This window comes from Mustela putorius, unplaced genomic scaffold, assembly GCF_011764305.1.
Source record: "Mustela putorius furo isolate JIRA1106 unplaced genomic scaffold, ASM1176430v1.1 tig00003853_pilon_pilon_pilon, whole genome shotgun sequence".
Classification (NCBI taxonomy): Eukaryota; Metazoa; Chordata; class Mammalia; order Carnivora; family Mustelidae; genus Mustela; species Mustela putorius.
This window is the reverse complement of record NW_025422005.1, coordinates 9,148,491-9,169,073: the sequence shown is the minus strand read 5'-3', so window position 1 is coordinate 9,169,073 and position 20,583 is coordinate 9,148,491. Positions and strand designations below refer to the sequence as shown.

General features: G+C 51.3%; 1 protein-coding gene across 1 annotated transcript in view; it reads left to right on the top strand.

Annotated features, from left to right (window-relative positions):
• Positions 1–20,074, top strand: part of LRRC38 (leucine rich repeat containing 38) — a 28,043-nt gene extending 7,969 nt beyond the window's left edge. Inside the window, exon 2 of the mRNA XM_013064578.2 lies at positions 18,569–20,074. Coding sequence (XP_012920032.2) covers positions 18,569–18,822 — 254 coding nt within the window. The 3' untranslated portion in view covers positions 18,823–20,074. The remainder of the gene's footprint in view (positions 1–18,568) is intronic.
• The last annotated feature ends 509 nt before the right edge of the window (positions 20,075–20,583 follow it).

The following is a 20,583-nucleotide window of genomic DNA, read 5'->3' as shown; positions in this document are numbered from 1 at the left end:
ATGTCACAGCACTCCCTGAGGGCCACATTCCGTTGTCCACAAGATATCTGTGTCCCTGCGGAAACACACGCTCCCAGAGATCAGTCCGCTCGCGGCTGTGTCCCCAGCCCCTGGGGCCACACCCAGTGTGGAAGGAGCTCTGTGAGGCTGCGGGCGCACCCCTCTCTCGTGCTTTCCTCTCTGCCTCTCACACCTCTTCGTTCTCTTCTCCACACGTTGATGGACTTTCTCTACGTTCTCACGCACATGCCAAACCACGCTGCTCCAACCGGGAGACCCACGGAGGCCCGGAGCGCTGTTGGTCCCAGGAGGAGGCTGCATCTGGCTCCGCTGCACCCCTCTCGGTGCCGGCAGGGGAGGGGATGGCTGCGGTGACGCGTACACAGGGACCGGGGCATGGGGCAGAGTTTAGGGAGGGGGCTGGGCAGGCCACTGTGAGCCATCCGTGACCATGGTTTTGCTTCCAGTGCACTGTCTGATGGCAGATACGTCCCCTAACGTTCCTGGGCCCCTGGGAACATCCCAGCGATGCTCACAGCCTCACAGGTCCCACTGGGTTTCAGCACTGACGGTCAGACTCCAAGTGTCCGAAGATCCACATAGATGGGGACCGTGTGCTCGCTGTTGGCTCGCAGCCTGGTCTCTGTGCTTCAGAGGCTGCTGATCAGGGACTGCCTGGGGCCCCATCTCCCCCATCCTCGGGGCTGGTTATGGGATAAGTGCCCAGGGCATGAGTCAGGACCTCGAGGGAGCTGGGGGCCCCTTGAGATTAAAGGGAAGGTTCTCAGAGGTGAACCTAAACCAAAGAGGCAGGAATCGGGTTCCTCGTCCTGACTCTGTCCATAGCTAGCAGTGGGGCCTGCGGGTCTCGTCCCTCTCTCAGTTGCTCTAGATCACCCCAGCGATCTAGATCTTGGGGCAACAGGTGGGAGTCATGGGAGAAGGGTGGGTGGGAACGGAACCGACAGCATGTTTTTGTGCTCCTCCCTCTCGCTGTGTCACTCTCTGTTAAATCAATCAATCAATCAATCAATCAATCTTTTTTAAAAAGGAAAAAAAAAAAAAAGAAAAATGGCTGGAAAGGGTAGGCAGTCAAGTGCCACTGATGATTTTCTCTGGCTGAAAAAGTGGTTTTATTTTATTTTTTAAAAAAATAGGCTACTTTTTAGAGCAGTGTTAGGTTTCTGGAAAATAAAGCAGACAATGCAGAGAGTGCCCATAGGCCCCCTCACCCTCAGTTTCCCTGTTAGTGACCCTTGCCTTAGTGTGGTCCATTTGTTACAATTGAGGAGCTAGGACTGATAGTATTACGTTAGTATTAATGGAAGCCCACAGTTTATGCTTGGGTTTCCTCTTGGTGATGTACAGATAGGTTTGGACAGGTGGTTAGTGTTGGGCATCCACCACCATGGTATCATACAGGTAATCTTACTGTTCTAAGAATGTCCTGCGCTCCACCTGTCTATTCCCCTCCTGTCCCTCCTAAACCCCCTCTCTTGGAAAGTCTAACCTTTTTACTGCCTCCATGGTTGGCCTTTTCCAGAATGGCATAGAGTTTTTCACTTCTTCCTTTTCTTCCATGTGCTCTTCTGTGTTGGTACAATGCCTAAGTATTATGTTCCCCCTCCCTGACCTTACCTCTATTAATATGACCCACGACAGACAAACAGGTGCACACATCTACATTAGCCACACCTCTGTCTTCCTGCTTCTCCAGGTTCGGATAACCGCCCACTCCACTTATACCTTCAGGGAAGGCTGCCCCTCCCCAGTGGGAGAGCTCTGGGGACTGCACGCACTTTGTTGACTTCTGAAGGCCAGTCCACGCCTTTGTAAATAGCCCCTTTGTTGGACTCCCTTCAAATAACTGGGTTTGGGTGGGCTTGGGTGGGCCGTGCTCGCCGGCTGGGACCCGGACTTGAGGAGCTCTTAAAGACTCTTGAGCAAGGAATGATGGCAGGGGATGCTACGGGTTAAATGGTGTCTCCCCAAAATCATATGTACTCAGATCTGATTACTTCATATCTCAAGCCCTCGTATTTCAGATTACGACCTTATTTGGCGATAGGGTTATTTTAAATGTAGCTGGGGCTTGTTTTAATCAGATGTAGTGAGACATGCAGACACAGAAATGACTGTAAGAAGGAAGATGTTTAATACAGATCTCTAGAAACAGGAAGTGTGCAAGCCAAGCAGGGAGACACCAAGGACCGTCAGGGGACAGAGGGACCGACGGGAAAGTGCAATCAAGAATCTTTATTGTGGGTTTTGCAGGAGGAAGGGGCAGGGTTGGCTAGTTTGAATAATTTGGGCAGGCTGTGGGTTGGGGTGAGGGGGTCCCCTAGTGTTCAGTCCCTGGCCCTGGCGAGAATTCCAGACTGCAAGAATCTGACAAAAAATGTGGATGGGTGTGTGGACTGGGACTGGACAGATTGCTTAGCAAAAATGTGCTTTCAAGCTGGTTGATTACTGTCTCTAGGAAGTGGCAGACCCTGGGAGGGGCCCCAAGATGTCAAAGCTAAATAAAACACAGAAAGTCAAAAACATGATTAAGACAAAGGTCATTGCAGATGTAATTACTTAGGATACGGGCCCAAGGGTGGGTCCTAAACCAGTAGGACTGATGTCCTTATAAATAGGGCCAATTGGGGCACACGCCAACAGAGAGAAGGCAAAGGTCACGGTGATGTGTCCACAGGTCAAGGAACACCAAGGAGCTGGGGTTCAGTAGCCTCCAAAATGGTGTCCAGCCGTCAGTCAGATTTTATGATGTCAAAGCAAATCCCTCCGCTGCATTTGATTAAAGGGGAATAAGCACTAAAGGTAAAATCAGGCTCTTGTTTATTTGATCGGGTGTTCTCTGCTCCCTGCCTCGAGCAGGCAATTCCCATAGCTCATTAACAGAGTGTCTGACCATGTTCCAGGCCCTGAGCTAAGCAGCCCAGGGCAGCCCCACCCATTGGAAAGACAAAGTGAGCCACAAATGAACAGATGAAATTAATTTTAATATTTTATTGAACCAGCAGATCCGGAAGGTTAATTTTTTTCAACCTGTCGTCAGGGGAAAAGTCATTCATGAGATCTTTTCCCATTGTGTTTGCACACCGAGTTTTTACAGTCTGGGGTGTATTTGACACCTGCAGCACAACTCAGTCCGGACTGGACACATGTGACCTTGTCAGCATGTGACCAGGGGCTACCCCAGGGGACGGCAGAGCTCTAGGTCTATTGGTGTTGTCCAAAGAGTACATTTCCAGCCAGTATCTCCCCATTGGACAGGTGAGAAAGCCAAGGCACAGACAGGTTAATGTAGTTCTGCCCGGGTCACTGGCCAGAGTGGAGGTGTGACCCGGAGAGATTGGCTCCAGGATCTCCGTCCGTCACAGGCCCCTGCGCAGCTTCTCAACTCTCATTTCGGAAACCGGGGTCCCCTTGCGGTGAGCCCAACCTCTCGGGTCCAGAGCCTCTGCTTTGGGCTCAGAACCAGACTTGGTCATGGAGCTTTCCAGATTCAGAAGCTGGCCTGAATCCAAAGATCACCCGAGTGTCTCCGCAGAAACCGGAACAGACGAAACACGTATGAAAACGAGTTCGGCTGCAAGCGGGAAGGCCGTGGCAGTGATCTGGACGAAAACTCCGCTCTCTTGGAGGGTGCGCTCCAGGAAACTCAAGCTCAGCTTATGGGGTGATCTAGTTTATCCTTCTTCATTTTCAGGTAGGAAACTGACTCAGAGATCGAGTGACTTGTCCAAAGTCACACAGTGAACTAGTGAAACGCAGACAAAGATCTAGCCCAGCCCCCCTCTCCAGTTCCAGGCTGCCGTACCCTCATATTGCTCACCAGTCACCAGATGGGCATGTGGCACAGTGTCTGAGAACTCAGGCTTTGCATTTAGAGACCCCACCCCTTGAACCCTGCTCTTCTATATACTAGCTGTGTGAGCCAGGGCAGATAACTAACCTCTCTGTGCTTCAGTTGTCCTGTGTGTAAAATATGGACAATAATATTCATAGCTTGGCACAGCGTCTGGCACACCGAAAGCCCCTAATGAACACCAGCTGTTATTATTATCAGCCGTAAATCTATGCCCATGTCGCCTCCCCGAGGACCCCAGTTCCAGAGGCTCACGCTGAGCATCCAATATGTCTCAGTGTGATACTGCTGTGGGTCCTGGGAACTGAGGGTCCATTCCCAGGCGGGGCTCTGCCTCTGACAAGATCACTGATCTTGGGGGCTGTGTTATAGGAAACTATTCCTGTACCAGATTCCCACAAAATTAGGGCCTTAAGGTCATACAGATCTATGATCTTACAGTTCTGTGGGCCAGAAGTTCAAAACAAGTCTTGCAGGCTGAAATCGAGGTGTCTGGGTTCCTTTGGCCTTTCCTGGTTTCCTGTTTCCCCACATGTGAAAACAGAGCCTTAGGTAAAGGTGAGGACCTCTCTGCCTGCCCAGGTTGTTTCTAATGACACCCCTGTCCCTCCCTCCACCCCCTGACCTATGGTCACTTTCAAACATCCCACAACTCAGGGCAGGTGGAGGACATCATGATGAAGATGATGGAACCAGGACAGGTAGTGGACATCATGGTGGAGATGGTGGAACCAGGACAGGTTGGGGACATCATGGTGGAGAGGGTGGGCATGGGACAGGTGGGGGACATCATGGTGGAGACGGTGGAACCAGGACAGGTTGGGGACATCATGGTGGAAAGGGTGGACTGGGACAGGTGGGGGACATCATGGTGGAGATGGTGGAACCAGAACAGGTGGGGGACATTGTGGTGGAGATGGTACACATGGCAGAGATGGGGGATATCATGGTGGAGATGGTGGAACCTGGACAGGTGGAAGACATTATGGTGGAGATGATGGAACTAGGATGGTTGGGGGACATCATGGTGGAGATGGTGGACATGGGACAGGTGGGGGACATCATGGTGGAGATGATGGAACCAGGATAGATGGAAGACATTTTGGTGGAGATGATGGAACTAGGATGGTTGGGGACATCATGGTGAAGATGGTGGAACCAGGATGGTTGGGGGACATCATGGTGGAGTTGATAGAACCAGGCCAGGTGGTAGACATCATGGTGGAGATGGTGCACATGGGACAGGTGGTGGAAGTAATAATGGTGGTGATGGTCAAGGTGATGGCAGTGACAGTGATGCTGGTGGTGGTAGTGGAGATGAATGCATGCCTTCGCAGAGAAAGATTTTCAGCCCTCAGTGATCATCCCTGCTCATTTCTTACCAGGAGGAGGACAGGATGGGGAAACGGCACTGTGAGTCTGTCGATGTTCTATCCTCGTGCAGTGACTAATGTGGGTGTCCTGAGGTCCAGGGCTGCCAGTCAGGCTGGAGGGTAGCATAGCGGAGTCCCAACCCTGGCGTAGGACTGACTGCTCTCTGCTGCCCATTCTACAGAACCTGGTCTGTGGAGACAGTCCCAAGCAGGAGCCCTTGACCTGATGCTGCGATGTCCCTTCCTCTGGTGGACGCCAGCTGATTACTTAATCAGACAAAGTGTCTGCGGCTGAGACAGGGGGACCATTGGGAATTTCCCTGATGCCGCAGCCCATATTTAATGAAAGTTATGGTGGAGAACAAGGGCCAGCACTATAGAAAATTAGAGCTGGTGTTCCCAGCACCCCACCCCCCCTGCAGTCCATGCAGGGGTGCCTCCCTGCAAAATCTTCTTCTGTGACACCAAGAGGCTGTAGCAAGGAGCCATGGGACCTGCACCTTCAGGTCCAATAAAAGGGAGATGTGGGGTGGGGTGACAGGTGCAGACACCTTTGGATCTAACCTTCTACAGGGCTGCGAAATCGGGAAGCCGTGTCTGGAAGTCTGACCCGGCCTGTGAAAGAACGCGCTGCTTCTTTCTGTCTCCTGCTTCTTTGGATTTGGAGTTCTGGAAGCCAGCCCCTGGCCCACAGGGAGCCCTCTGACCCCAGAGTGTTGGAGAGGAGAGTGCTAGGAGGGTGAGCTCTGGTCACAAGCAGTGGGACGAATGCCCAGGGGTCCCCAGAGGGCCTTCATGCTGGTCCTTTTTCCAGAGATGGGAGGGGAGGCTCCTTCCCTGGGAGCTGTTGCTCTGGCTAGTTTGGCTGGAGAGAATCAGCCACACTCTCTCCCCAACGCTCCTTGACACTGGGGCCTTCTCACACCTGGAAGCATTTATTGTAGGTTTTGGGCAGGCCATTTGCAGAAGAACCACTCCGAATGGCCCATGAGTCCATGATACAACATTGAGTTCTACTCCTCGTCAGGGAAATGCAGATTACATTAGCAGCTATGCTCTTTTATGGCTTACGAGATCAGCCAAGATGAACGAGTAACAAAATCCATTGTCACCACAAGGGCAGGGACAGTCCTCGGCTTGTGGGAATGCATCGTGGGGAGATAATTAAGAATGTGTATACAGATGCCCATAGCGGCCTTGCTTCTAGTAAGGAAAAAACGGGAAGGGCCCTGGGATTGCAGAAGGAAATCATGGCTCAGCTACACAGTACAGTGCCTGCAGCCATTTAAAATAATATTTGGGGGGGGGGGGAGCGCCTGGGTGGCTCAGTTGGTTAAGCGTCTGACTCTTGATCTCAGCTCAGGTCTCGATCTCAGGGTCGTGAATTCAAGCTGTGCCTGGGGCTCTGCACTGGGTGTGGAGTCTGCTTAAAAATCAATCAATCAATCAATCAATCAGTAAGACATTTGGCAATGACCTTGGTCAGATGGAAAGAGGTTCCCAGTGTGCTTACCCAACAGAGCGGCAGAGTATATTTCTACCTGGGTGATATCTGTACGCAGATGCACAGAAGAAATTGAGAAAGGTATAAGCCAGCGTGTTAAATATGTATGTGTGGGTCCTTTCTGTTCTTCCAGTGAATTCGTAGGCTTTGCCTACGCGGAGTTGGGAAAACAAAACAATATATTTTTAATGACAAAAGTGCTTGGAAGAGCTTGTCGTTGGTGTGGGTGAGGCAGGTCTGGGGTTGGGTGGGGAACGCTGGCTCAGCGGGGAGGGCCCCAGAGATCCTCTGGCTGCAGGCCTGTTTGTTGGCAAGGGGCAAGAGATTAATCTCAATCTACCATCCGCTGTGTCACCGTCTATTTCGGGAGAGTGGCAGCTCTTCACCCTCTCCAGCAAAGGTGTCAGCTGCGGGGGAGGAGTCATCAGTCAAGGGGACAGAGCAGCAGCAGGCCGGGGGGCCGAGCCATCCCGCAGAAGGAAGGAGGCCTGTCTCCAGGGGACAGTTCCCGCGGGGCAGGGCTGCCCGACGGAGCTCTCTGGCCTCCTTCGTGGTCAAGCCACTCAGGATTCAGTTTATCGAATCAGAGAGACTGTGGCCCAGTGTCAGTCATATGCTGACCCCCGGGGCCAGGAAAGGGCCACACATTTTCATGAGGTCCCCAAGGATTTTGGGATCGCCCAAAATTGCGATCTGGGAGCAGCCTCCAGATAAGGAGACGGGGGATGAGAGGCCCAAGGGCAGCAGGTGACTTATGTGTCACACATAAGACACCCGGAGTGGGTTGAGTTGTGTCCCCCCAAGAGATATGGCCAAGTCCTGTGAAGGGGAACTTATTTGGAAAGGGTCTTTGCTGAGGTAACTAAAGATCTCGAGATGAGCTCATCCTGGATTTCGGATGGGTCCTAAATCCAACGGCAGGTGTGTTTTTACAAGAGAGAGACGTGACAGAGGCAGAGGGTGGGGACATGCTGTCATAACCCGAGGAATCTCTGGGGCCACGAGAGCTGGAGGGGGCCACGCCGCATTCCCCTGCCCTCGAGCCTTCGGAGGGAGCCCGGCCCTCCTGGCACTTCAGCTCCAGGCTCTGGCCCCCAGAACTGGGAGGGAATAAACTTGCTTGAAACCACCTAGTGTGTGACAATTAGTTAGGGCAGCCGTAGGAGAGGAAGACAACACCCAGACCCTTGAGCATGACCTTGAGTGTTCTTTCCACCAAGTACCCTGGGCAGGGGCTGCCGCTGGAGACAGCACGGGCTCCAGATCGGGTTTGCACATTCACTGTACAGCCTCGGCGTCCTGATATGAACCACTGGGGGCTTAATATCCCCTGAAGTAATTTGTGCAAGCCCTTTTAAGGCAATAAGGGTGGGTAACGGCCAACCGCCCAGGTCTGGAGTTAGACTGCCTGATCCCGAATTATGGTTCTACCATTTCTCCGCTGCAGAACCTTACGCAAGTAACGCAGTGGTTCGGTTTCCTTACCTGCAAGCTGGAGTCACCATCGTACTTGTCCCAGTGTCTGCTTTGTGGGTTAAAGCAGTGTAGACAGTGCAGGATGCTAACCTCCAGGGGGGTTAGCTGATGTGCCCCCACTACTTGTGGGGAGCTTTTTGTTCCCACAACATCTGTTCCTGAAGAGCACTGCAAGCTTCCACCCCTCAAGAGGGAAAAGCACGGGAAAAATACATAAAGGTTCTCTTTCCTTGGAGGGAGCAGAGAATTATCTGCTGATGAATTTGGGGAAAAGGAGTTTGGTCCAGCATCATCAGCCATTAGGGGGAATGGCCTGTCTGTCAGGGGTGATGACTTAGGAAGCTCCTTGTGGTGCACCGCTCAGCCATTTTCCCATCCTATCTTTATTCATACATTCATTCAAAAATATATTTTGAAAGTTCTAGATACTGGGAATACAGCAGGGAACAAAACCAGAGAAGCCTGACCTCACAGAGCCGACACTGGAGTGGGGAGCATCAGAGAAGCAGAAAATAAACGAATACATATCTAGGCAATATGGCAGGTGTGGTTGGGTGTGTTTGGAGAAAAATAAAGCCAGATGTGGGGGGTGGAGAATGATCGTGAGGGTGGTGAGAGCATCTCCAACAAAATGACACCTGGGCAGGGGCCCTAAGAATGTGAAGGAATGAGCTGGGTAGAGGGAGCAGGTGCAAAGGCCCTGAGGTAGGCCGGTGCTTGGGGTTGTTGAGGGAATGGCAAGAAAGGTAGAGTGAAGGGTTTGGAGGGAAGGCAGTGAGGATCTTGGGTTGCATTCTGAGAAGGATGAAGATGCTTGAGAGGGAGGGGATCTGAGCTGAAGAGTGATGGGATGTAAGTTTTTCCGTAAAACACTTGTGGCTAATGAAGGGAGGGTTGGGGGTTATCTGTGGGACCCCACATCTGTAAGAAGTAGGAGGAGTTCACATCTTTGAATGCACTTCACTGAAGAAGGGTGAAAAGTCATCAAAATTGGTAGCGCCCAACATTTTTGCCACTAAGAACCTATTAAGTTACTGTTTCCAGACCCCAGCGTTGAAAGGTGTTGTCCACCACACACCTGCGTGTTTGACTAACAGCCCCTACGGCCTCATCACAAACAAGTCAGTGGCTTCTGATCGGTTTTCTGACAGATCCGCAGCCCGCCTTCCAGACCCTGGCTGGGCAGCACACACTGGGACCCTTCCCACCTAGACATTTCTGACCTGTTCTGGATTTTCTTGGTTTTAGTGATATTTGTGCACCGTGTGCCAGGCTCTAAGCTGGGAGCTGTGGGTGCAGACATGGTGGGCAGGGCTCCCCACCCTGTGGAGGATGTATGGAGTTTCAGGAAGGAGAAGCCTGACTCAGGGAAAGGGGGAACGTAGGTAGCATTCAGGGCAGACTTCCCGTAGGAGGAGTTTCCTGAGTTTTGAACAGGAATTGACAAACTTCCTCAAAAGGGCCAGAGGGCAAATCTTTTGGGATGTGTAACTACTTGAATCTGCCATTATAGTGAAAAAGGCCTGCAAGCACGTGGAAACCAATGGGCCTGGCCGTCTTCCGGTATGACTTGACTCCCAAAAATATATGGGGCGGGGGCATAGCAAGAGCGGTGTGGCCCCAGAGCTGTTGTTCGCAGACATCTACTCTTGAGGAATAAGGACATGACCTCCCCCCAGGAATGGCTCCAGGTGGAATGGGAAGTACAGAGCACAGACAGCACCCCCCGAGGCAGCCCCAGACCCGGGGTTGTCTGTCCAGGCATCCACAGGCCCTTCCAAAGGGAGGACAGTGAGCGCAGCGTCCTGAGTGGTTCTTAAGGGTTTCCCCTTCTCATCTTATCCTGCACGTCCTAACTTGAATGGTTTACAGAAGTTTCTCTTATAAAATGTTGACGATGATATTGTGGTGATGATGATGGTGTATGTTTTGAATGTTCTTACGGGGCAAAGTTATAAGCTGTAGTCCTGCGTCAGTCTCTCTGTTTCTTTTCCTCCCCTCCCCTCCCCTCCCCTCCCCTTTCCTCCCCCTCCCACCGTCTCTCGCTTTCCCTTTCTCTCTTGTTTTTCTTTCTTTCTCTCTCTTTTTTCTTTACCAGCATATGACATCCCAAGGACCACAGCTCTAGACTGTAGGCTCTCACAAGATCTCTGTCACAGGTAGGGAGTCTTGGCCCCAACTCTGGCCATGCCCCTCACTCTGGGTTGCATCTGGGACACGGGACAGGCAGAAACCACCGCCCAGAGGCTGCACACTCCTACGGTTGCACAGGAGTCGGGGGGGGGGTGGCGATGAGTGACGGGGCTCACGGCATGTGTCCTGTCTCATTACAGCTGCCGGACAGTTGTGTCCGTGTGAAAATGCTGCTTCAGCTCCTGATTTAAATGGGATTTTTTTTTTTTTTAGATTTTATTTGTTTATTTGATAGAGATCACAAGTAGGCAGAGAGGCAAGCAGAGAGAGAGGGGGAAGCAGGCTTCGTGCTGAGCAGAGAGTCTGATGTGGAGCTCGATCCCAGGACCCTGGGGTCATGATCCGAGCCGAAGGCAGAGGCTTTAACCCACTGAGCCAATGAGGTGCCCCTTAAATGGGATTTTAAAAGATTCTTTAAAGACTACCACATTGCACTGACCAAAAAAACAAAAAAAAAATTTTTTTTAATGTCTTAATTCAAATTCTCAGTTCCTGGTCATGATTCTCCCGTGACCCCACACTCAGCCCACAGGAAATCTGCCAAGGACCATCCTTTGGGATGATACCGTCGCTAGGGGGCGCTGTCCTATTCCTGGTGGCGCGTCTACCACCCACCCTCGCTTTCGGATTCCACCTGTGCCCCTCGCCTGCAAGGCCTTTCTCATTCCACCGGAATAATCCTTCAAACTCAGAGCTGTTCATTCGTTCCATAAATGTTGTTGAGAACGCACTAGACCTTCCAGACACCCTCTTGCTTCATTCTCTACATTTGTGAAGCCCTGTAGATCCCCAGCGGTGAATTATCTTCCTTTCCAGTGGCCTCATGTATTTTCGGTTTGGTTCCTCTGCTGGATTGTAAACGTCCTGGGGCCAGGGATGTCACTTCCTTCGGTGCTACAGACAACACGGGCAGACGGAGGAAACACAGGCTTCAGAGTAAAACAGACTGAGTTGAGTGCAGCTTGAATTCCGGCTTTCCCATTGAATAGCATGTGAATTGCCAAAGATTTCTGAGGCCCGTTTCTTCAGCTAGGAGTTGAGCATCTCCCAGATGACGTAAGTGCACTAAGGGGCGCACACTATATCCAAACACAGCAGGTGCTTGGTACACGGTCCCCACATGGGCGTGTCCACGTTTCCCACTTTAGGGCATGGGTGAGGGCTCAGGACATTGTAGGTGAATTATACTGAGTTGGGAGATTTGCATATTCATTCTTGTCAGAAATCTGCCCAGTGAGTCTCCCATGGGCTCTTCCAGCCCTGCTCTCCTTCCAAATGTTGAATCACCAGGGAGCAGCCCTTTGCAATGTGGCTGCAAATCCCTGAAGAAAGGTCACATGCCGGCTTTTTAGGAGATGATGGCTTTTATTTAAAAAGAAGGAGCAAGCCAGTAAACACATGAAAAAATGCTTGAGTCGCTATTCATTAGAGAAATGCACATCAAAATCACACCCACCAAAAAAATGAGATACTACTTTGCACCCCTTAGGATGGGTCTTATTATTATCTTTTTAATATGACCTAACAAGCATGGGCAAAGATGTGGAGAGACCCGATCCCTTGTGTGGAGCTGACAGGAACGTAAAATGGGGCGCAGCCACTGCAGAACACAGTAGGGAGGTCCCTCCAAAAGTTAAACATAGAATCACCATATGACTGAGTAGTTCTGCCTCTGGGTATATATCCAGAACTGCAGGTGGAGAGTTCAACAGATACTTACATGCCAATGTTTATAACAGAAGTATTCACAATAGCCGTGGTGGAAACAACCCAAGGGTTGCATCAGCCAACAAAGGGAGATGTAAAATGTGGTGTATCCACTCCATGGAGTATTATTCAGCTTAAAAAAAGAGGGAAATTTCAATACATGCTACAGCCATGGAGGGGCCTTCAAAACATCGTGCCTGGTGAAATAAGCCAGTCACAAAAGGATACAGAGCGTGTGGTTTCACCTCTATGAGTAGCCAAGTTCATAGAGACAGAAAGTGGGACAGTGGTTAGCAGAGGCTGGGGATGGGGGAAGGGAAGTTATTCTTTAACGGGTACAGAGTTTAGGGGATGAGAATGTTCTGGAAACGAGAGTGGTGATGTCTGTACCACGTTGTAACTATACTTCACGACACCAAATCGCACACTTAAAAACAAGTAAGGCAGTCCGCGCTATGTCCTGTATGTTTTACCACAACAGAAAGTACACGGAGGCGGGTCCTCTGGGTGGCTCAGTTGGTTGGGCAGCGGACTCGATTTCAGCTCTCGTCAGGGTCTCAGGGTCAAGAGACGACGCCCCTGCATCAGGTTCTGTGCTCACGGGGCAAGTCTGCGGGAAGATTCTCTCTCCCTCTCCCTCAGCCCCTTCTTTGGCATGCTTCTTCTCTCTCTCTCTCTTTCTTTCCCTAAAATAAATAAATCTTAAAAAAAAAAAAAAAGAATGCAGAGGAAGAAAGAGAAGGAGAGAGAGGAGGAAGAGGAGGAGAATGGAGGGAAGATGGAGGACAAGGGGGAGAAGCAGAAGCCGCCTCCTCTGCGGTCGGAGAATGGCTCTCAGCGTGCAGATCGTCCATTTTCCACACTGCTGAATCCTGCTTTGGCGCTGAGCTCTTTCTGCCTCTCTTCGGCATTCCAAATAAGTAGAGGAAAGAAGACCGTTTCTTTTGAGTTCTCGCGCTAGACCCATAGAATTAAAAAATGCCCCTCTCGCTGCTGCAGAAAAGCACGAAGAGCACGGTGACGGTGGATTTTTGACTGCCTGGGCATTTAGGCAGACATTGTCCGCCTCTGAGGGTGTCTTGGGATGAGATGAACATTTGAATCTGTAGGCTGGGTGGAGCAGAGTGCCCTCCCCAGTATGGGTGGGCCTCATCTAATCACTTGATTAGAACGAACCAAAACTGACTTTCCTGTGAGTAAGGGAGAACTCCTCCTGCCTGAGGGCCTTGAGCTGGGATATGGGTTCTTGCCTTTGGACCCAAACTGGAACTTTGGCTTCCTGGGTGTTGAGCCTGCCAGTATTCAGCCAGGAAGTACCCCACCAGCTCTTGGGATCTCCAGCTTACTGGGTGCGGACCTTGGGACTTACCCTCCATAATCGTGTGAGCCGATTCCTTATGATACATCTCTTTCCTTACACACACACAAACACACACACACTCTATTGGTTGTGTCTCTGGAGAACCTTGACTAATACAGGGAGCCTCCTCAGATATCTGGAGTCAGGTGTGGGTATAATTTGAAACCTTAAAAATCTGAATAAAAATGAGCGCTGTATTTTAAGCGTGAATGGTGGCCAGGCGCCATGGTAAGTTTCCAGATGTCTCCTTATGTCATGTTCACAACACCATCACCAGGCCACTGGGGGGAGCGGGGGGGCATCCCTGCGCATCTGCATTGAGAGCTATGCTCCTGACAAGGGAGACCTCTGCGGTCCATCTAGGTCAGGGCTGGAGAAGACAGGAGAGTTTTGGGAAAGTTCTGAGCATCTCTTTAAAAGACAGTCTGCATGAAAGGAGCTTGTTGTGAGATTCTGGGTGAGGCTGGGCAGCCCTGGGAGTCCAGGTGGGCCGGGTGGTGGTCGGAGTATGGACTCGATCCAGGCTGGCTGGGTTCAGTCTCAGCTTGGCCATTCCCCAGCTGTGTGGCCTTGGGCAAGTCACTTAATGTCTCTGTTCCTTGTTTGGATCATCTGCTAAATGGGGATAGTTGTAGCAGGCTTGTCATTGGGCTGGCGTGAGGATCAAACTACCTAATATATGTAAAGACCTAAGAGCAGTGCCCAGCACACTCAAAATGCTGTATCAGTGTGGGCTTTTGTTCACTGATCTTAACTCAGACAGCTGAGGAGATGGGGGTCAGGAGGGGAGGGAGAACATTCCAAATCAAGCAGGGACATCCCAGGGACTCACTCCCTCCCCTCATGGGCCCATGCCCTATCCCCCCTTTCCACTGGCCCTGCCCTAGTGCCCCTGCCGTTAGATGGAAGGTTCTCAGGCCAGAACTGTGTCTTTCTCTTCTTCCTTCCTTCTCTCCCTCTTTCCGTCCTCTGCTTCCTTTTTTGCATCCATCACAGCCTCTAGCATAAAACCTTACCTGTTGTGTGTAATGCACAGATCAAAGAAAGCCATTGAATAGCTAAGCTTAGTCACCAAGAGTGGTCCTGGCATAGAAGGTAACTTCCTTTGCCGGGCACTTTCCCCTAAAGTTCTCAACCAGAAGGACTTTATTGCCCCTGCCCCGACGTGGCACTGTTGTGAGACATTTATGATCATCCTACTGGGTGCAGGAATGCTGGTAAACCTTCTGCCCCACATCGGATCGCCCTCCCACAACACTTAACTGACGCAAGACGTCAGTACTGGCAAGGGTGAGAAACTCTAGTCTCGAGTAAGATTGTGGAGGAGAGAAGATACACCCAAGGTCAGATTGTCCTGACTCTGGAGTTCTGCAGCCAGCCTGGGACATGAGCCGCAGCGCCCTGCCCCCTCTGCTGAGCCTTGTCTGCCGGGATGACACTCTTTGTCCGACTCTTCTTATTTCTGTGCCTTTTGTGAGCTAGGAAAACCCATTAAGACAGTGTATCTCATCGGGCTAGCTCCAGGTGTGGTTCTAGAGTCTCCCACGATGGGTGGGTTGGTGGGCAGTGGTTTGCAAACAAGCCTGTTTCTCCTAGGTACAGAGAGATGTGGAATGATATTCTCCAAAAGTGTCACTTTGTAAATGTGTTTAAAAAAATAAAAAAGACCATTGTGGAAATCGGAATGGACTCAAGGAGTCTTGGCGAGCAGAGGTTGGATTTAAACGGCAGGCTCTGTGGGCTTGTGTTGTTGCGTTGTGGGTGTTTTCCAGTGACTACAGCTTCTCAAAGGCAAGAACTGCTAGGAAGGTTCTCCGGGCAATAGTAGTGACTTGGTACAGATCTGAAGATTGCAAATACATTGCAATTAGGAATGGCCTGTGCTTCATTGGAGTTCATCTTGTTTATGTTCATAACATCCCTGGCTGTGGGCAGGGGGTTGTTTAGAGGAGCCTGGCCAATTGATTTGTCCACTTTCCATAGAAGAAAACAAGGGAAGCCCAAAGGAACCCCAATATGACTCTGTCTTCAAGTTCTCCTAATTCTGTTCAGACGCATTTAAAAGGCTCATAAGTAGTCAACGGAAGATTGGCTTCTTTAAGAAAAAGAAAGTCAGAAGCGAGCCCAGCATAAACTAGAGAACCATGCAGAGCTCTCGTCCAGCTCTTTCCCGGGGTATGTGAGGTGGGCGCGGGATCAGGGAGATGAGGAACTCGGAGTCTGGTTGCCATGGCAACGGCTTCCACAGGGAGGACAGCATCAGTGGGTTTGGCTGTACATCACAGAAAAGACAGGCCAGGACAGAAGGAAGGAGGAAGCCTCTTCTGAGCTGGAGGAGGAAAGAGATACTAACCAAGACCTGAAGGGTGGTTGCAGGTTTGCTGGGCAATTAGCGAGGCTGCTTTAGGCTCCACGGAAGCCAACTCCCTTGTGAGGTGTGAAGAGATCATTCTGACTTTCATATAATTCTGGAGATGGATGGAGGGCCAGCTCTTTGAAATGGAAGCCCTGACAAAGAGAGCAATTGTGGGTTTTCCTAAAAGTTGAAAGGAAGCCAGGGGAAGTGGAGGTTGTAGACAGCTGAGCTACATGTCAAAATGGTGTCCTCAAGTTTCCGGGAAGCTGAAGGCAAGCTATGAAAACTCTCTGTGCTTCAGTTTTCTCATCCATAAAATGGGCATGCTCGTACTACCTAGCTCGTGAAATTGTGGCAAGAATGAGGAGTTGGTATGTTTGTAGCACTTGGAATAGAGTTTGCACGTACTGAGTGCAATACGGATGCTAGTTTCTACTGCTTTGTCTTTCTCTCCTCTTCCAGATCAGAAACAGAAGACCTGATCTCTTTATGCATTTTAAAGTGACACATTTTCTTGTATGTGAAGTTTGTGAAATCATGGAAGCAACTTGACTTTGTGTACAGTTCATATTGTGTATCAGTCAGGGTATGTAGATTACACTTGGTAACAAATAGCCTTTGGGGGCTGACTGCTCACACAAGTCTCTCTTTTGTTTGTGTCCTGGAGTCCTCACATGGCCTCACCTCTGTGCACATGCAGAGAAAGAGAGAGAGAGAGAGAGAGAGAGAGAGAGATATATATCTTTGGGCTGTTTCTTCCTCTTCTTAGAAGGACACCAGTCCTATGAGATTAGGGCCCCACTCTTCTGACTTTCTTTAACCTAATTATCCCATTATTATCTCTAATTACACTCACACTGGGGGTTAGATCTTCAACAAATGCGGGGGTGAGGGGGACACAATTCAGTCCATAACAGGCTTGGTGCTGGAGGTGGGGTCTCTGTTCAGGATATTCATTTGGAGACCCTGGCAAGTCTTGGCTTCATCTCAACCCACGTCCACGTGTCCCACCTCAGTTCATACTAAACACTCCTTTGCCCACTCTGCTGCCCCTGGCTACACAGTGTTGCTGAACACTGAGCTCTTTGCCAACTTCCTGCCTCCTCTGCCTCAATTATTCTTCTGTGACTGGTTCTGTTTCATTCTCAGGATCTTTGCTGAAACTGTACCTCCCGAACACCCCATCTAAAGACGACCCTCTTTCCCAGACACCCCTCGTTTTACCCTAGTGTGTCATCTTCACATTTATGTATTTCTTTTTTTTTTTTAAGATTTATTTATTTGAGAGAGAGAGAGAGGAACACATGTGCATGCATGCAATGGGAGAGGCAGAGAGAGAGGGAGAGAAGCAGAATCCCGCTGACCACAGAGCCCAAAGAGGGGTTCGATCTCCTGACCCCGAGATCACAAACTGAGCTGAAATCAAGAGTCAGATGTTTAACCGACTGGAGCACTCAGGTGCCTCAACATTTATGTATTTCTTGATCTACTCATTAGTTGTCTACACCTAAGCTGTATTAGGGCAAGGATTTTGTTGAGCTCACTGCTGTATTCCCAGGGCCTAATGTGTGGGAGATACTCAATAAACACGCGTTGAAGGCACGAATGTGTGTCTGTCTTCCAGGATTTATACTCTTTGAGATTAAGGGCCACCAATCCCTTGGCACAAGATAAAGTGTCCACTAAATGTGTGTTGAATGAATAAAGGAGTGCGTGGAAAACCATTGGCACGGTGCTTGGATCTTCATGCCTCAGGCAAGTTTTCCTTTAGGCTCCCTAGAAAGCAGGAGGGTGTGGACCCCTCCTCCCTGCAGTCCTCCGAGCTGTCCCTGTACTTCACTGGCTGGCAGATGAAATGCTTTATTGTACGTGAAGAGCTTAGACCAGTGTCTGGTCTCTGGTAAGCTCAAGTTAGTGTTTCTCATGACTGTTGTTTTAAAGCACTTTCTCACACGCACTCAGCAGTCAGATTTTCCTGGACTGGAGGGGGAAACTTCTTTTTGGATCAGCCACTTTCCAAGTGAAATCTTAAAGGGAACCTCAGTACATAAAACAGAGGTTACCAGGCTCCTCTGGGCATCGTGGGAGACAGCGTCCCAGAAGCTTGCCAACTCTCCAGGGAACCTGCATTTTAAAGCTCTCTTCAGGTGATTCTGAAGCTCACAGAAGCTTCACAGCTTTGGTAACTGCTGTTGGAAGGCCACCTTCAGAGAGAGCCCATTTTCCCCGCTCCCGTGGAGGGAAAACCCTTGTAGAGTAGTGGAGTTGTGTTCACTTTTGTCCTGAGGACAAGGGGAATGGCATATGGCCCAGAAGGTGGCACTCCAAAATGGAGTGAATTTCATCCGTGGGCACTTCCCCCCGCCCTTCCATTGACACCCCCACCCCACCCCCCACTTCCCGGGAGGCCAGGTGGTACCCAGGTCTGGATCAAGGTCTGCAGATGCCCTGACCCTAAATCTCCTTTTGCGTGGCCACGGGGTGGTTCAAAACCCAGTTCCATATCTTAGAGCGGGGCGAGGGAGACCAAGGCCTTCTGTTTTTCCCATGGGGATTCCTCTGGGGCTTTTTAAAAAGTTAAATTCCATTTTAATCAACTCCCCCCTCCCCTTTTGCTCTTGGGGTGGGGGGGGACACTCCCACTCTGCGCTTGGCAAACCCTCGCCCCGCCAACTTTTAGGCTGGCCCGCAGATGTTTCTCTCACCCCGCCTGCTTTTTCCACAGGCCGCGAGGAAATCCAGTGCTCCCTGCCCCTGGGGAACAGGAGGATATTCCTGCATGAGCTGTCCGAGGCCAGCTTCAGCGAGTGCAGGTTCAGCCTGTCGCTCACGGACCTGTTCATCATCATCTTCTCCGGGGTGGCCGTGTCCATTGCTGCCATCATCTCCAGCTTCTTCTTGGCCACCGTGGTGCAGTGTTTCCAGAGATGCGCGCCCAACAAGGACACAGAAGATGAGGACGAGGATGAGGACGACTGAGGCGCCCCCTCCCTTCCTGGCTTGCCGGAGCCCAGGCCGGGCTCCTCTCCACGCGGAGAGGGAAGAGGGGAAGGGGGAAGCCAGAAGGAGTCAACCTTCGGCAGGGCCCAGAGAAGCCCCTGCCCCTGGCCGTGCACCTGGCGTGCCCGTAGCCACGCCCCGGACACGCCCCGGACACGCCCCCGGCACGCCGAGGCCACGCCCCCGCCCGACCTCTGGGACCTCCTAGCTCAGAGTTTAGAACCTGCCGGGAGGAGCTCAGGAAAGATTTCAGGGGGGACCTGCCTCCCCGCCCCGCGGGAGATGCGAGAATGGGGGAGGAGACGGCGGGTCAGGCTTCCCCGCTGATGGCTGAACACCAAGTCAGGCGGTGTGGACGCTTGCAGTTCCCGCCGCCAAGCTGGTTTGTGCACCTGTTCTGGGCCTGGACTCGGAGACGGAGCAGTGGCCCCTTCCACCCCGCGGGATGCAGCGGCTCTGATAGGGACCCGTGTCCAGGGCCCTGTCCTTGGAGCCGGGTTTCTCCTGCTGTAATGGGTTTCAGCAGCCTCGGGAGGTGCGGAGGACAAACCCCCATTTGGCTACAGGGGCACGGAGGGGAAAGCTCAGGCCAAGCGGTGTTCGTTGCCGTATTTGGGTAGGCAGGTGAGGAAGACTGACTGGCAGGACTCGCCCTCATCCTCGGCCTCAGGAAGCAACTCCTAGAGGAAGGACGGTGGGTCATACAGTCTGGAGGACCTCTACTCCCCGTCACTCTGCCCCCCGAAATACGACCAATCGTCCTCCTTCCTCGGCCCATTAATGCCTGACCCCGTCTCTGTGCTGGCCTCGGTCTGGACTTGTCATCTCCAGAACTTGCAGCAAACTGTCTTCCAGGCCAGGATTCCAAAAAGCAGGTTGTACCCGACCAACAAAATGTTAAAAACAAAACCAAACCAAAAAAAGCAACCAAACCCGGGACTTGGCCTCTGAGAAACGTCCCTCCCTCCGTGGCCTTAGGGTGTGTGTGCTATTTCTTGGGAGCACACGTTGTGACAGGCACGGCTTTGCTGGATGTGCAAGATGGCACTGTGGGGCAGAGATAATACGAAACCATGTCACGAGCCCGGCGGGTTGATACCAGGTGACAGCGTCTGCAGCCTCAGACCCTGCTGGAGACTGAGACGTAGCTGGGGCTCGAGAGAAGCCCCTGGGTGTTGCTGGGAAACACCTCTCCATTGTGTCTCACAATATATTCCTTCTGTGTCCTGTTCCCTTGCTCCCTGCCATCTCTGTGACCACATATACCGACTGAGCGCTTGCAAAGGGCCAAGCATTGGTCTGGGTGGTGTGGGGAGGAGGTGTTGAGTGAGAAAACAGAGCCCCCAGCTCTCTTGGCCTCGATTCTTACCGGGGCGTGGGGGGGGGGGCACAAAACAAACAAGGAGACCGAACTGTAATTGCAGGTAGAGACAAGCACTGTGAAAGATATCAATGAGATCCCGTGGAAGAGTAGTGGTTAAACTCCAGAACGGAGAGTTGCGTGTATTAGCCAGGGCTCTGCAGAGAAACAGAACCCACAGGACATATGTATTCTATATATCTATTACTTATCTGTTACTGTCTGTCCGTCTGTCCACCCATCCATCCGTCCATCTAGATTACAAAGGATTGGCTCACAGAAGTATGGAAGCCGAGAAGTCCCTCTACGCACAGGTGACCAGCTGGAGACCCAAGGCCAGCCGGTGGTGTAGCTCCAGTCTGAGTCCAAAGGCCTGAGAA